This window comes from Sus scrofa, chromosome 13 (genome assembly GCF_054392235.1).
Source record: "Sus scrofa isolate SSC_HxYL_T2T_F1_AM1 chromosome 13, Sscrofa_HxYL_maternal_Yorkshire_Landrace_v2.0, whole genome shotgun sequence".
In the NCBI taxonomy this organism is placed as follows: domain Eukaryota; kingdom Metazoa; phylum Chordata; class Mammalia; order Artiodactyla; family Suidae; genus Sus; species Sus scrofa.
The window spans coordinates 62,613,872-62,629,470 of NC_139395.1; the positions used below are offsets into that span (position 1 = coordinate 62,613,872).

At 39.6% G+C, this 15,599-nt stretch overlaps 1 protein-coding gene across 11 annotated transcripts in view; it reads left to right on the forward strand.

Annotated features, from left to right (window-relative positions):
• The window catches only part of SLC25A26 (solute carrier family 25 member 26), a 165,580-nt gene that overhangs the window by 41,498 nt on the left and 108,483 nt on the right, over positions 1-15,599 (forward strand). For 8 of the 11 annotated variants that reach the window (XR_014823504.1, XR_014823503.1, XR_014823502.1 and 5 more), the window contains exons 4-5: positions 7,697-7,801; positions 9,793-9,840. The exons of the other annotated variants lie outside the window; for them this stretch is intronic. Coding sequence is in view for 5 of the 8 variants with exons in the window: in XM_084988955.1 (XP_084845081.1) it covers positions 7,697-7,801; positions 9,793-9,840 (153 nt within the window). In the remaining 3 variants the exon portion in view is untranslated. The remainder of the gene's footprint in view (positions 1-7,696; positions 7,802-9,792; positions 9,841-15,599) is intronic. 11 annotated transcript variants of the gene reach the window in all.

Here is a 15,599-nt window from a genome sequence, read left to right on the forward strand (position 1 = left end):
AGGTATTTTATTCTTTTGGATGTGATGGTAAACGGGATTGCTTCCCTAATTTCCTTTTCTGCTTTTTCATTGTTAGTATATAGAAACGCTCTCAATTTCTGTGTATTGATTTTGTATCCTGCAACTTTGCCAAATTCGTGGATGAGCTCTAACAGTTTTCTGGTAGAGTCTTTAGGATTCTCTAGGTATAGTATCATGTCATCTGCAAATAGCGATAGTTTTACTTCTTCCTTTCCAATTTGGATTCCTTTTATTTCTTCTACTTCTCTGATTGCTGTGGCTAGGACTTGCAGAACTATGTTGAAGAGAAGTGGTGAGAGTAGGCATCCTTGTCTTGTTCCTGATCTCAGTGGGAATTCTTTCAGCTTTTCACCATTGAGAATGATGTTAGCTGTGGGTTTGTCGTATATGGCCTTTATCATGTTGAGGTAGATTCCCTCTATGCCCACTCTCTGAAGGGTTTCTATCAGAAATGGGTGTTGGATTTTGTCAAAGGCTTTTCCGCATCTATTGAAAGGACCGTATGGTTTTTATTCTTCAGTTTGTTAATGTGGTGTATCACACTAATGGATTTGCGGATATTGAAGAACTTTTGCATCCCTGGGTTAAATCCCACTTGATCATGATGTACAATCCTTTTAATGTATTGTTGGATGTGGTTTGCTAGTATTTCGTTGAGCATTTTTGCATTGATGTTCATCAGTGAAATTGGCCTATAGTTTTCTTTTTTTGTGGAGTCTTTGTCTGGTTTTGGTACCAGGGTGATGGTGGCCTCTTAGAATGAGTTCTGGAGTATCCCTTCCTCTGCAATTTTTTTGAAATAGTTTCAGAAGGAGAGGTGTTAGCTCTTCTCTAAATGTTTGGTAAAATTCACCTGTGAAGCCATCTGGTCCTGGGCTTTTGTTTGTTGGAAGTTTTTTAATCACAGTTTCAATTTCAGTTCTTGTGATTGGTCCATTCACCTTTTCTATTTCATCTTGGTTTACTCTAGGAAGATGGTACTTTTCTAAAAATTTATCCATTTCTTCTAGGTTTTCCATTTTATTGGCATATAGTTGCACATAGTAGTCTCTTATGATCCTTTGTATTTCTGTGATGTCTGTTATTACTTCTCCTTCTTCATTTCTAATTTTATTGAGTTGAGTCCTCTCTCTTTTTTTTCTTGATAAGTCTGGCTAGGGGTTTATCAATTTTGTTGATCTTTTCAAAGAACCAGCTTTTTGTTTCATTGATCTTTTCTATGGTTTTCTTTGTTTCTATTTCATTGATTTCTGCTCTGATCTTTATGATTTCTTTCCTTCTACTAACTTTAGGTCTTGTCTGTTCTTCTCTCTCGAGCTGCTTTAGATGTAAAGTTAGCTTGTTTATTTGAGCTTTTTCTTGTTTCTGAGGTGGGCTTGTATTGCTATAAACTTCCTCTTAGAATGGCTTTTGCTGCGTCCCATAGGTTTTGGAGTGTCGTATCTTCGTTGTCATTTGCTGCTGGGTATTTTTTAATTTCCTCTTTGATTTCTTCAGTGATCCATTGGTTGCTTAGTAGCATGTTTTTTATGACCACGTGTTTGTGTTTTTTGCAGTCTTTTTCCTTGTTGTTGATTTCCAGTTGTATAGCGTTATGGTCGGAAAAGATGCTTGATATGATTTCCATTTTCTTAAAGTTACTGAGGTTGGATCTGTAGCCCAGGATATGATCAGTCTTAGAGGATGTTCCCTGTGCACTTGAGAAGAATGTGTATTCTGTTGCTTTTGGATGAAATGTCCTATAAATAACTATTAAGTCCACCTGGTTTAATGCTTCATTCAGGGCCTGTGTCTCCTTATTGATTTTCTGTCTGGTTGATCTGTCCATTGCTGTAAGTGGGGTGTTAAAGTCCCCCACTATGATTGTGTTATTGTCAATTTCTCCTTTTAAGGTTGTTAGCAGTTGCCTTATATATTTTGGCGAACCTAGGTTGGGTGCGTAGATATTTAAAATTGTTATATCTTCTTCTTGAATTGATCCTTTGATCATTATGTAGTGACCTTCCTTGTCCCTTAAAATATTCTTCACTTTAAAGTCTATTTTGTCTGATAGGAGTATTGCTACTCCAGCTTTCTTTTGATCCCCATTTGCATGGAATATTTTCTTCCATCCTCTCACTTCCAATTTGTATGTGTCCCTAGAAGTGAAGTGGTCCTCTTCAAGACAGCATATATGTGGGTTTTGTTTTTGTATCCATTCAGCCAGTCTATGTCTTTTGGCTGGGGCGTTTAGTCCATTCACATTTAAGGTAATTATTGATATGTATGTTCTTATTGCCATTTCATTAATTACTTTGGATTTGTTTTTGCTGTTCTTTTTTCTTTCCTTCTTTCTTCTCTTGTTCTTTTCTGCCTATAGAAGTTCTTTTAGTATTTGTTGTAAGGCTGGTTTAGTGTTGCTGAATTCTCTCAGCTTTTGCTTATCTGTGAAGGTTTCGATTTCTCCTTCAAATCTGAACGAGAGCCTTGCTGGGTAGAGTAGTCTTGGTTGGAGGTTTTTTCCTTTCATCACGTTGAGTGTATCATGCCACTCCCTTCTGGCTGCAGAATTTCTGTTGAAAAATCTGCTGATAGCCTTATTAGGGTTCCCTTGTATGTTATTTGTTTCTTTTCCCTAGCTGCTTTCAAGATTTTCTCTTTGTCTTTAATTTTGGTCAGTTTGATTAGTATGTGTCTCGGGGTGTTCCTCCTTGGGTTTATTTTATATGGTACTCATTGTGCTTCCTGGATTTGAGTGAGTGATTCCTTCCCCATGTAAGGGAAGTTTTCGGCTGTTATCTCTTGGAATATTTTTGCTGTCTTCTTCTCTCTCTCTTCTCCTTCTGGCACCCCTATAATACGGATGTTGGTGCGTTTCACGTTGTCCCAGAGTTCTCTGAGACTCTCTTCGTTTGTTTTCAATCTTTTTTTCTCTTTTCTGTTCTGCATCCGTAATTTCCACTAATCTGTCCTCACCTCGCTTATTCGTTTTTCTGCCTCCTGTATTCTGCTGTTAGCTGCTTCTAGTGAATTTTTTATTTCAGTTATTGTATTTTGCATCTCTTCTTGTTTAAGTTTTATATCTTGTATCTCTTTGCTCACTGTTTCCTGTAAGTTATCCATCTTTGCCTCCAGTTTATTTCCAATGTCTTGTATCTTCTTCAGCATCAACAGTCTAAAGTCTTTTTCCTGGAGGCTGAGAATCTCCTTATGGCTTAGCTGTTTTTCTGGGGTTTTTCCTTTCTCCCTCATTGCGTTATAGTCCTCTGTCTTTTCATTTTTATAGGTTTTTGGTGTGGTGACCTTCTTACAGATAATAGAGTTGTAGCCACTCTTACTTCTGATGCTGCCCCCCTGTGGCTGAGGTCAGTATGGGGGGCTTGCTGTAGGCTTCCTGATTGGAGGGGCTGATGTCTGCCCCCTGGTAGGAGGAGCCGATTCTAATCCCTCTGGTGGGTGGGGCTTAGTCTCTGGATGGGATTAGAGGCAGCTGTGTGCCTGAGGGGTCTTTAGGTAGCCTGTTTACTGAGGGGTGGGGCTGTGATCCCACCTGGGTTGTTGTTTGCCCTGGGACGTCTCAGCAGCTGGCTGACTGGTGGGGCCAGATTTTCCCAGAATGGCCACCTCCAGAGAAAGGCACTGCTGCTGAATATTCCCGAGACCTTCACTTTCAATGTCCTTCCCTCACAACAAGCCACATTCACCCCTGTTTTCCCAGGATGTCCTCCAAGAACTGTGGTCAGGTTTGACCCAGATTCTCTTGGAGACTTTGCTTTGCCCTGGTACTCAGTGCATGTGAAAGTCTGTGTGCGCCTTTTAAGAATGGGGTCTCCGTTTCCCCAAGTCCTGTGGAGCTCTTGTGCACAAGCCCCACTGGCCTTCAATGCCAGATGCTCTGGGGCTCTTTCTCCCTGTGCCAGATCCCCACACGTGAGAATTTGATGTGTGGCTCAGAACTCTCACTCCTGTAGGTGAGTCTCTGTGAACCAGTTAGTTTCCAGTCTATGGAGCTTCCCACCCAGGAGGTATGGGGTTGTTTATATCGTGAAATCGCCCCTCCTACCTCTTGATGTGGCCTCCTCTTTTTCTTCTGGAGTAGGGTATCTTTTTTAAGGTTTCCGGTCCATTTTGGTGAAGAGTGCTCAGTCTTTAGTTGTGAATTTTGTTGTTTTTAGGAGAGAAGTTGAGCTCCCGTCCTTCTATTTTGCCATGTTAATCCCCAACCAAAAAGGTAACTCTAGATTCTACATCTAAGTGATATCATACAGTATTTGTCCTTCTCTGTCCGATTTATTTCGTTTAGCATCATGCCGTCTAAGTCCATCCATGTTGCTGCATATCCTCTGCCTAAAAATTTTCGCTTGCCCCTGTCAACTCTGCATTGACATCCAAGCTCCTTGCATGACATACAGAGCCTCCTTGACGGCCTATCCAGTCTTACTTCCTATTACTGCTGACCTTAAACCTGAGGTTTTGGTAATGTGGAATGAATGGCATGAGTGAATACAAACTGTGGAGTGCTGTCTTCATGCAGGTTGTCTCTGTCACCCCTGAACATCCTGCTTTTTTATTTGTGTGCTTTTCTTTTTATTGTTCCCATCATGCCCTCTTCTTTCTTGTCAGCTAATTCTGACTCATTTGGAAGGTTCTATGAAGGCCTAATCTCTGACAGTTCTCCATGTGTCTGGAGGTTGGACTAAGTACCCCTCCTCTCCATTTGTTATGGAACTTGTTTTTGCCTCTTTTTAACTTAATCTCTTTTTGTCATGTATTATTGAAACTATTCCTATGTAGCTGTGGGCTATTTGAGGTCAGAACATCGTCTTACTGTCTTTGACCGTGCAGCTTTTTGTGCTGTATCTGGCTCCATCTTTTTTTTAATTAATTTTTTAAATTGTTGATTTACAATATTCTGTCATTTTTTGCTGTATAGCAAAGTGACCCAGTTATATTTATAAATATATAAACATGTATACATATATAAACATATACATAAATGTTCTTTTTCTCATGTTATCTTCCATCATGTTCCATCGCAAGTGTGGCTCCATCCATTTTTGTTGTATGGAATCAGGTACCTTTGAAGGGAGACTGTGGGTGGAAAGATATATTATCCCAAATTGCAGGTATCATTGCAAACAAAAAAATATTTAAATGTTTGATGAATGAATAAATAGAAATTAGACTATGTCATTTTGTAAGTCTTATCAGTTTTGGAGGAAAAATAACTTTGAGTAATATATCATTTGTTATCCTAACCATATTAGTTGGAGTGCCATCTTTCAGAGGTGATATGTCCATGTTAGCTGACCCCTTGACATCTGGAACCACATCACATGTCATCTCTGTCCCTTGGATCTTGGGGTGCTAAAGCCTCACTTGTTCTCTGCCTACGCTGCTCTTGTCTAGGCTGATACCAGGGAAGGGTTTGCCTGTGTTTATACCTAGAGAGGGGTTGGCAAACCTTTGCCTGTTTTCTTCATAAATAAAGTTTTATTGGAACACAGTCACTCCATTCATGTACATATTATTATCTATGTCTGCTTTTGTGTTTTCACAGCGTAGTCAAACCTTTGTGCAGTCTGAAATGTTTACTATTTGATCTTTTACCTAAAAAGTTTGCTGATTTGGGAGTTTCTCTTGTGACTCAGTGATAATGATCCTGACTAGTATCCATGAGGACATGGTTTTGATCCCTGGCCTCTCTTAGTGGGTTAAGGGTCTGGCATTGCCGTGACCTGTGTAGGTTACAGACATGTTTTGGATCCTGAGTTGCTGTGGCTGTGGCATAGGCTGGTGGGTAATAGCTCCGATTTGACCTCTCGCCTGGGAACTTCCATATTCTGCAGGTGTGGCCTAAAAAGACCAAAAAAAAAAAAAAAAAAAGTGTGGTAATTTTTACTTTAGAGCTACTTAATGTTAGAAAGACAAAGCCTTAAATAATATCCGCATTGGGTAGTCATCTCAAATTAGGAATTAGGAGAGTACATATTGAGAAGGACAAACATCTTTGGAGTTTCTGTACCCTTCTTGATAGGATGGCTTTGTTAAATTTCTTGTTGTTCTTTCCATTTTGCTTCATGTATCATTGAAAGATTGTCCAGATGTTACTGTGCCTCGAACACATACATTTATATATGATACACATATATTCTAAAGGTTTTAAAATTAATCTCAATCATGTACAAAACATTGAACACCAGAGTCAGGTGTGTGAATTTCAGGTTGGAGGAAAAGTTTGTATCCTTGGCAGGCAGCTTAGTGTGGGGAAGCTTAAATACAAGAGCTGCACTGAAGCAGTTTAAGGTATCAGTTTATATGTCTCCCTCCTTGTTCTCTGCCTCCCTTTCCCTGTCTTCTGTCCTTCATGGGCAAAGTCCCTTCTGGTTTAATCAGTTCTTTATTTTTACTATTTCTTCTTTTTTTTTAATGGCTGCACCTCACCAGGTGGAAGTTCCAAGGCCAGTGATTGATTCTGAGCTGCAGCTGTGACCTTCACCACAGCTGTGGCAATGCCAGATCCTTTAGCCCACTACACCAGGCTGGCGATCAAACCCGCACATCCACAGCAAGCCAGGCCACTGCTGTGGTAGGATTCTTAAACCACAGTGCCACAGTGGGAACTGCTTTTGTAAAAATTTTTTAATTTTTAAATTTTAGAATTTTTTTATGGTTCCTATTTCTGAAGATTAGGCTGCTGAAGGCAGAGTCCTGGAAGACTGAGTGTGAGTTGGCACATCACTGACCCTGGCCTATCAGCAAGGGTGGTATTAACAGTTAATTGTTGACTGGTCAGGTGTGAGTACAGACCATTCAGGACCTATGTCCCCTCTAATGCTGGAGGAGGATCCAGGATGCCTGCAGTTACTCCTCAGCTGTTGGGTGGGCGTGGGGGGGAATTGGGGGATGCTGGGACTGGGAGCTGGTTGAGGCTGGGGGTGGAGTGGCATGGCAGATTCGGGGTCACCAGCTAATTTTCAGTCTTGCCTCTACCAGTGTGTGTTTTGCTCCCATAAAGCTAAGGCCCTTTTGGTCCATCTCTTGACCATATTTTTTAAATAGCTGTCTTGTGAATGCCAGATGCTGCCCCAGGAGCTGGGAGTTCAGAATGAATAAATGTGCTACTTCCCATCAAGAGACTTCTAGACATGTGCCTGGAGCAGTGAGACAGGAGGTGGGAGGATCTGTATGGGACATGGGAGGAAAGCTTCTGGGCTGATAACACAGTGCATGTCCATTGGTGTTTTAGGTTTAAAAAGAAAATTTTTGATGTCTTGCACCGAACCTGTAACATTATGCTTGTTTTAAAACTATTCTTTTTGCTTTGGGAGTTCCCGTCATGGCTCAGTGGTTAATGAATCCGACTAGGAACCATGAGGTTGCAGGTTCGATCCCTGGCCTTGCTCAGTGGGTTAAGGATCTGGTGTTGCCATGAGCTGTGGTGTGGGTCGCAGACGTGGCTCAGATCCTGCATTGCTGTGGCTGTGGTGTAGGCCGGCGGCTACAGCTCTGATTGGACCCCTAGCCTGGGAACCTCCATGTGCCGCAGGAGTGGCCCTAGAAAAGGCAAAAAGACAAAATAAATAAATAAAATAAAATAAAAAATAAATAAAACTATTCTTTTTGCTTATAAAAATTTTCCATTTTTGTAGCAGTTACTTCTCTTTTAGGATGCAATTAAATTTTTATGTTTTAGGTTGCCTGCCTGATTCGAGTTCCTTCTGAAGTGGTTAAGCAGAGGGCACAAGTGTCTGCTTCTTCAGGAACATTTCGCATTTTCTCTACCATCTTATATCAAGAGGTGAGACTGTGTTTTTAAGCTCTTTTTTATTTGTTGAGAAAAATTTTATGGTAGCTAATATGAAGACTGTGGCCCTCATGCCAGGAGCCTTAGAAGAAACTTTAAGGGAGTTTGCTGTAGTGGCATAGTGGAAATGAATTGGACTAGTTATCCATGAGGATGTGGGTTCAATCCCTGGCCTCATTCAGTGGGTTGGGGATCTGTTGTTGTTGTGAGCTATGGTATAGGTTGAAGATGTGGCTTGGATCCCTCGTTCCTTCGGTGGTGGTGTAGGCTGGCAGCTGTAGCTCCGACTCAACCCCTAGGCTAGGAGCTTCCATATGCTGCAAGTACGGCCCTAAAAAGCAAACAAACAAAAAAAAAAAGAGACCTTAAGCCTAAATTTATTATCTAATTATAGCAACTTTACCTTTCTATTTTAAATTTCTAAAGACACACACATGAGTGCTGCTACTAAGTATGTGTCATATATTGTAGTTGTCCTTTTATTCCTTTGGAATCAGATATGGATAACGAATATGTAAAGTGAAGAAAGATTACATGTTAGGAGTTCCGTGGCGGCCTAGTGGTTAAGGATCCCGTGTTGTCACTGCTGTAGCTCAGGTTTGATCCCTAACCCAGGAATTACCATGTGCTGTGAGTGAGGCCAAAAAAAAAAGATATTATGTTAAAACATTGCTACAGAATTTGAGGACCCACAGAAGAGACCTGTGGCAGTGGGCTAATACTAGTGAGCAACATCATAATGTTTATATGAAAATTAATTCCTCTTGTACTGGTTCATTTTAAGCTGTGGGTCACAAATCTTGCCTGTTTGCTATGTGACCAGGGACTAATGAGTGGATTTTTTTTTTTTTTTTTGAATAGAAATCAATCACACGAAAAAAGTTACTCTTAAAATTAAAAAAAATTTTTTTTTAATTGGCTGTGGCATTCATAAGTTCCAGGCCAGGGATTGAACCCAAGCCACAGCAGTGACAGTGCTGGATCCTTAACCCACAGAGCCACCAGGGAAGTCCTAGAAAAGCTTTTTTTTTTTTTTTCTTTTTAGGGCCACACCTGCGGCATATGAAGTTTCCCAGGCTAGGGGTTCAATTGGAGCTACAGCTATTGGCTTTACACCATAGCCACAGCAACATTAGATCCGAACTGTGTCTGCAGCCTAACACCACAACTCATGGCAACGCTGGATCCTTAACTCAGTGAGCTAGGCCAGGGATTGAACCTGCAACCTCATGGTTCCTAGTCAGATTCATTTCTACTGCACCATGACAGGAACTCCTAGAAAAGTTATTCTTAACGATCCCTCTATCACCTGGGTGGAGGAGACATTGAGTATTTAATCCTATGAAAGAGATCATTCCAGTAAAAGATCCCTATTGAATCATGTGGATGGTTAAATACATCAGGTTTGACCAGAGGTATTTATCACTACTGAGAGATTATTCATGAATTTGTGATTTCTTATGATTGAAACTATTAGATGTAATTTTGTTTTTACATGAAGGGGTTAATGACAACTCTGTGGGTTTGCTTTTGAAAATATGTTTGTTTAAAAGCTTCTCAAGAATTTTTTTCAGGAGAAGAAATATTGAAAACTAGTAAAGCTTAATTAGTATGTAGTCTGCTTTTTTTTTTTCTTTTTGGCCACATCTAAGCATATGCATGTTCCTGGCCCAGGGATCAAATCTGAGTGGCAAGTTGTGTGACCTCCTAATGCCAAAGCTGGGATAACACCAGATCCTCAACCTGTTGCACCACAGTGGGAACTCCTATAGTCAGCTTTATTGTTAGAAATGTTCCTATTTTAAAGAGAGGTGACTTGAGCTCTATATAGCCAGTTTAGAACCTTTACCTCTTATAGAACCGTGGTCATTGTGAGTATTTTGAACATCAAGCTTCAAAAAATGTACATCTTCTTTATGCAGAATGTCATTTAGAAGTCTCTGCTATTCTAACTTACTGAGCTCTTGGCCCTTTGTTTGTTTCAGGGCATCCAGGGATTGTATCGAGGCTACAAAAGCACTGTTTTAAGAGAGGTAACTATCTTAACTTCTAATATTAAAGTACCAAAGAGTGACAAGTTTTGTTCAGTAAATTTATTTGGAGAAATGAGTTTAAAAAGTTATAAAGGGAGGTTATGATCACTTTATAAAACACTGTTGAGTGTTAATCTTGGTTCTTAGGTCTAGTGGGTGGGTAGGTGTTCTGCTGAAATAGTAGCATCAGCAGTCAGAGTGGCCCATCCATAGCTTCATTCTTACCTAAGGTGGCTCCATGTCTGTGATAGCTGAACTATGAAGAAGTAACCACTGATGATAGGAACCTTGATTGCTTGGCTAAGAAGTCATTTGCCTCAATTCTTCATTGTAACCTTACTATTTTCCCTCTTGTAATTATTAAATATTTTGGAAGAGATAGAGTTCTTCCAGGTTGGCTCCTATGGTATGTCCTTTCAATAGGTAAACATCCTTTTAAAAATCCACTTCCTTACTTTTTGGAACCATACAATGCTAAAATATCCAAAGAAATGTTTTTATCTGCATATTTTTAATTTAAGCGTATGTATATTTATTTCAATGGGGCAACATATTTCATGCATTGATCTGTTTATTTTAAACCTAATTTTATCTTGGAGATTATTCCATATCAGGACATATAAAAATAAACCATTTAATGATACTAAGTAATATTCCAGTATATAGATGTTGGGTGACTTATATTTTGATGGGCATTTAGGTAACTTGTAATCTTTTGCTATGAAAAGCAATGTATGTGAGGGGACATTTGTGGGATGAATTCCATCCTAGTAAAGTGGTTTTTTAAAAATTTTTTGATATTTGGTCATTCCCAGAAATGATACTATAATTTTTTGTGTGTGAAATATAATACTCAAGTAGGAAAATGCACAAAACATGAATATATAGGTGGATGAATTATGACAATGTGATTATCCATGTAACAGCCTTCTCGGTTGAAAGAACTTGACCCTTGTCAGCAAGCACCTGGAGACCCCACTGTGCCCGACCCAGTTGCTTCCCTCTTAGCAGGAGTTTTCCCTTATGGTGATCACTTCCTTGTTTTTGTTTGCAGTTTTATCATGTGGGCATTCACTCCTAAACATTATATGTAACCTTTATGAAAGAGTAGAAAAATACATATTTTATGATTTCATGTCCAGCATTATTTATTTGGCATGATGTGTGAGATTTATTTTGTTGCCTGCAGCTGTGTTTCATTCTTTTTTCCTTATCACGTGGTATTTCATTGCTTAGATATACCACCAGTCATTTATCTATTCTAAAAAAGAAAAAAAATAAGTAACTACTAAGGGAAAGATGTCAAGGTAATTATTGTAATACACAATTTTAGGGAAGATAGGAGACAGGTGTTTCAAAAATCTGTTTTTATGTGAAAAGCCATGCAGTTAGCTCTTGCCTTCCTGATAATACAGTATGTTGAGTTGAGAAGTTCAGTCTGGACTGGAGTGCTGGCCCTCCCATGACTTGCCGTTCAGCGTGTCTCAGAGCCACCTCCCCTCCCTGTGCCTTCATCTCCCAAATTCTGTGGTTCAAAATGCAGTCAGTGTTTTCTCTTTTTTTTGGTTGGAAAAAAAGTGATTTTAGTATGTACATTACTGCAGAAAGCATATTTTAATTTTTGCCTCACATGGAAGAGGGTGTGTTGAAGTTCAGAAGTTGTATAGATATGTGAGATATAGGAGGAGTCTTTGATGTGTAACTTTTTTATGAGTTTAAATCCTAGGGCTAGGGTTTTTTAGTTTTTTTTTTAGCTTCTTGAGATAAAATTGACAAAATTGTGAGGCATTTAAAGTGTACATTGTGATGATACAGGTTGACATTGTGAAAAGGATTAAGACCTGATTTTCTATTTAAAGAAAAAACAGAAGAGAATCTGCACAGCTCTGCTCTGAATCCTGGTTTTCTACTTAGAATTCCCTTGGATGCTAAAACATTTTCATTTATAAAAATGTTTTTCATTTAAATAATTATATTGTCACAATTAGGAGAATATGGAAATTCTTTGGAACAGAGTTTTATTCCCAGGTAGTCTTATTATTTATTTTATTTTGTTTTGTTTTTCTTACTACATTACAATCTTTTTTATGAATCCCCAGCACTGTTACATGTTATTTAAAGCTTTGTTTTTTCCACAAAGTAATAACCTTTAGTGTAGTACAGTTGATGTATATCTTTGAAAAACTTCTTTTGAAGGCTGAGTGAATGTTTAAAAATGAGTTATTTGTGTGACGATGACTTCTGCCTTTCAGAAATATTACCTGCACTCTATCTTCATTCAGTACTCATTTTCTGACTCACTCAACATGTGTTATTTACTCACATTTCACCTGGGTGCAAGAAAAAGGCAGGGGGCAATAAACCTTTTTTATTTTTCTGAGGGATCTTGAATAAATGAATGTATTTACATGCCAGAGAATACTGGTTGTGCATACAAACAAATAGTTAAAATATTACAATTGCATTGCATTCTATTCTTTTAAAATTTGTTTTGACATGTCACACTGGTAACTAATTTCTAGGCTGCAATTCCTGCAAAAAGTGTGACCCTACTGAGATGACTTTGTGTACTCAAAATGGCAGTGTTTTGTTGGAAATTTAATTGGGGTCTTCTGCATTTTGCATTTTCATAAAAGATCCTTCAGAACCGATTTTAGTTGAAATACTGCTTTTGTACAGATTCTCAGGGAGAATGAGAGAAGAGTTATTGCTGAATGAAACATAGCTGCTTTTCAAAATGAGAAAAATAAGAAGCGATGTATCTGCTTTAAACAAATTTTTTGCATTATAAATAGTTTGAATTCTTCCATCGTTCTGACAGCAATATCAAATCTTTTTGCCAAGAGCTTGTTTGATTGTTTCAATAAGAAAATACGTTGAATCCTTGGTGAGAATCACCAGGAAACTTACACGTTTATTCTCTGTACAATTTTCTTCTTTAAAATAGTTTTATTTCCCATGCAGTAGCCCATTAGAATGAGATTGAAGTTTGAATCCGTGCATTATAAAATAGATTATGTGTATGCTTTAGACTTTGTGAATGCTGTCGCATGGTTTTTACTACATTTGATGTTTGTGGAGATTGCACACTTATCCCTTCTGTTCTCCTAAATTATTTTAGTTACTGTGAATTTTAGACAGAGTCTAAGCAAGGTCAACAGATTATGCTATTTACCTCACCCTTTCAGTATTCATTTTCCTCCTGATCTAGGCCAAATTAGATGTAGACATGGCCAAGCATTGTGGTGCAGTGCTGTTATTTTGATAAGATGGAAATGGAGAGCACAGTCACAGCTGCCTTCATAGCCAGGCTGATTTCAGAGGGTCCATTGTCCTGAAAGTTCTATGGAGAGCAGCCTCCTGACCTTGGATGTGAATTAGAAAGGATTTTCTGTAACAAAAGAGAGCAGAGAAAGGCAAGTTGTTTCCCAATAATAATAAGACGACGACTAAGTTAAGCTCAGCAAATGCATTTTCCCTACAAATTCTACTCGACAGTTGTTTTAAGGGCACCTGCTCTGTGCTGGGCATTTTTGCCTTAAAGGATTCACATGCTGGTGGGGAAGCAACCAGGCGAGTAGACACTTGACAGTGCAATGTAACAGGGCTGTCATGACATGTATGTACAAGATGCAGCCAGTATTGCAGAAGAAACAGCGCTTGCATGGTCCTCAATTAGCATTCATTGCATTAATAAGAATTAGTCATGACTTAATTCCTGAAGGAGGGGCAATTAGAAGTAACGCAAGCAAAGACCTCAGGGTGGGAAAGAACCTGCGTTGTGTGTACGTTGCTTATCGAAGCAGAATTGAGATTTTTACACCCAGAGAAGAGGCAGGAATGACTCCCCTTTACTTCAAACCTACTGAGAGCGCTTCGAGAAATCACTTACCCCCCTGGGCTGTTTGCCAGGAGTGAAGGGTGGACCTCTCACTCAGGCTGCATGTCTGCCAGGAGACTGGGTGGGCACACGGGAGCCCTTGAAAGAGCTTGACATATGTCCACTGTAGTTTGGAGAATAAGTTACTTGTTTTTGGCTATTATCTGCATGAATCTGACAGTGAGGTGCTGATTGGAGTGGCCTCAATGCAGGATGCTGCCATTTTGGTAATGAGTAACTCCTGGCCTCTTTTTGGTAGATGGTAGATGCGTGTAGCTGCTAAACAGATTACAGATAGCTGAGGATTGTCTCCCCCTCTTGCTCCAATTTCACTCCCAGGGGTCAATAACTGAAGTCTCCCATCCAATTCTGTTGCACATGCAGTCAAAATCAAGCACTCAGGCGGGCCAGAACAAGCCACTCATCCTGTTCTGTAAGTTCCCTGAGGCCCTCAATCTGTCCCTTTAGGTGCAAAATTCCCCACTCTGATTGCAGAGTTCACTGGCAAGGAGACATGACAGCTGTCCAAACCTAGTTTCCCCTTTTGTGTATTTCAGGCAGTGAGAATTTCCCCTAATCTAGTGGCTGGAAACAGAAGACTTTAGGAATCAAGCTTTAAGGATTACCCTTCAAATTGGCTTTTCCAGTGCTGTTGTCTACCCACTCAGTTCCTTTTTCCCAAAAGGTTTCATGTTATATATACATCTCTTGTGTGTTTTTCTGGAGCCACCCTATCCTAGGTGTGCAGTTATTTCTTTTTTAACCAAAGTGTTTTGGAGATCATTTTATATCACTTTATAAGAAGCATGCCCTCTTTTTTATGATTGGATAGGACTCCATTTTATAAACGAATCCTTGTACCACTACTTCCTCATTGGTGAGTGTGCACATGTACTACAGTGAGTAGTATTGTCCCCATATCATTTCATTCATGGTTGAGGGTGTTTATAGGTTACATGCTGAAGAGTGGAATTTCTTGGTTAAGATGTATGGTGTTTGTAATTTGATGCATATAATAGAGTTCTTGTTGTGGCGCAGTGGCAGTGAATCTGACTAGAAACCATGAGGTTGCAGGTTTAATCCCTGGTCTGGCTTAGTGGGTTAAGGATCTGGCATTGCCATGAGCTGTGTTGTAGGTCGCAGATGTGGCTCAGATCTTGTGTTACTGTGGCTGTGGTATAGGCTGGCAGCTGTAGCTCCTGGGAACCTCCATATGCTGCAGGTGCGACCCTAAAAAAAAAAAAAAAGAAAATTTGATGCATATTGCCAAATTGCCCTTCCTGTTAAGTACCAGTCAATCATTTTGCCCACACTGTGGGAGTTCTCTCTTTTCCTCTGCCTCAACAATGGTACAGGCAATCTCAAAGGTGTAGAATGTTCTCACTGTAGTTCTAATTTTAAGTGAGACTGGTCATGTAGACGTGTATCTGAGAACGATTTTATTCCTTTACTGTGAACTGATGAATAACATTGAAGTTATGGTGAGAATTAAATGAAGAGATCCACATGAAGTGCTTTCCTCAGACCCTGTCACATAGTTATGTGTTCAGAAAATGTTCCCTATGATTAATAGTGTTCTTGGTAACCGAAAGGGCTTTTGGCAGGAAATGACATCTCTGTGTGGAATGGCACTGTCTCTTGCTGGCTGACTGCTCTTGGCAAGTTACTTAACCTCTCTGAGCCCATGTTTGCCCATCTGCACTAGGAATTTTGCATAGATTGTTCTTGCCTGCTGGGAGGCTCAGAGATGAAGAAACCTGCCTCTGGGCTGTCAGGTTCTTGAACAGGTATACAGCCTTGATCTGTCGCATGTACACGTGTGAGTGCCATTTCATGGTTCCGAATAACAATAGGTATATTTGAACTAGAGGCCAGCTTG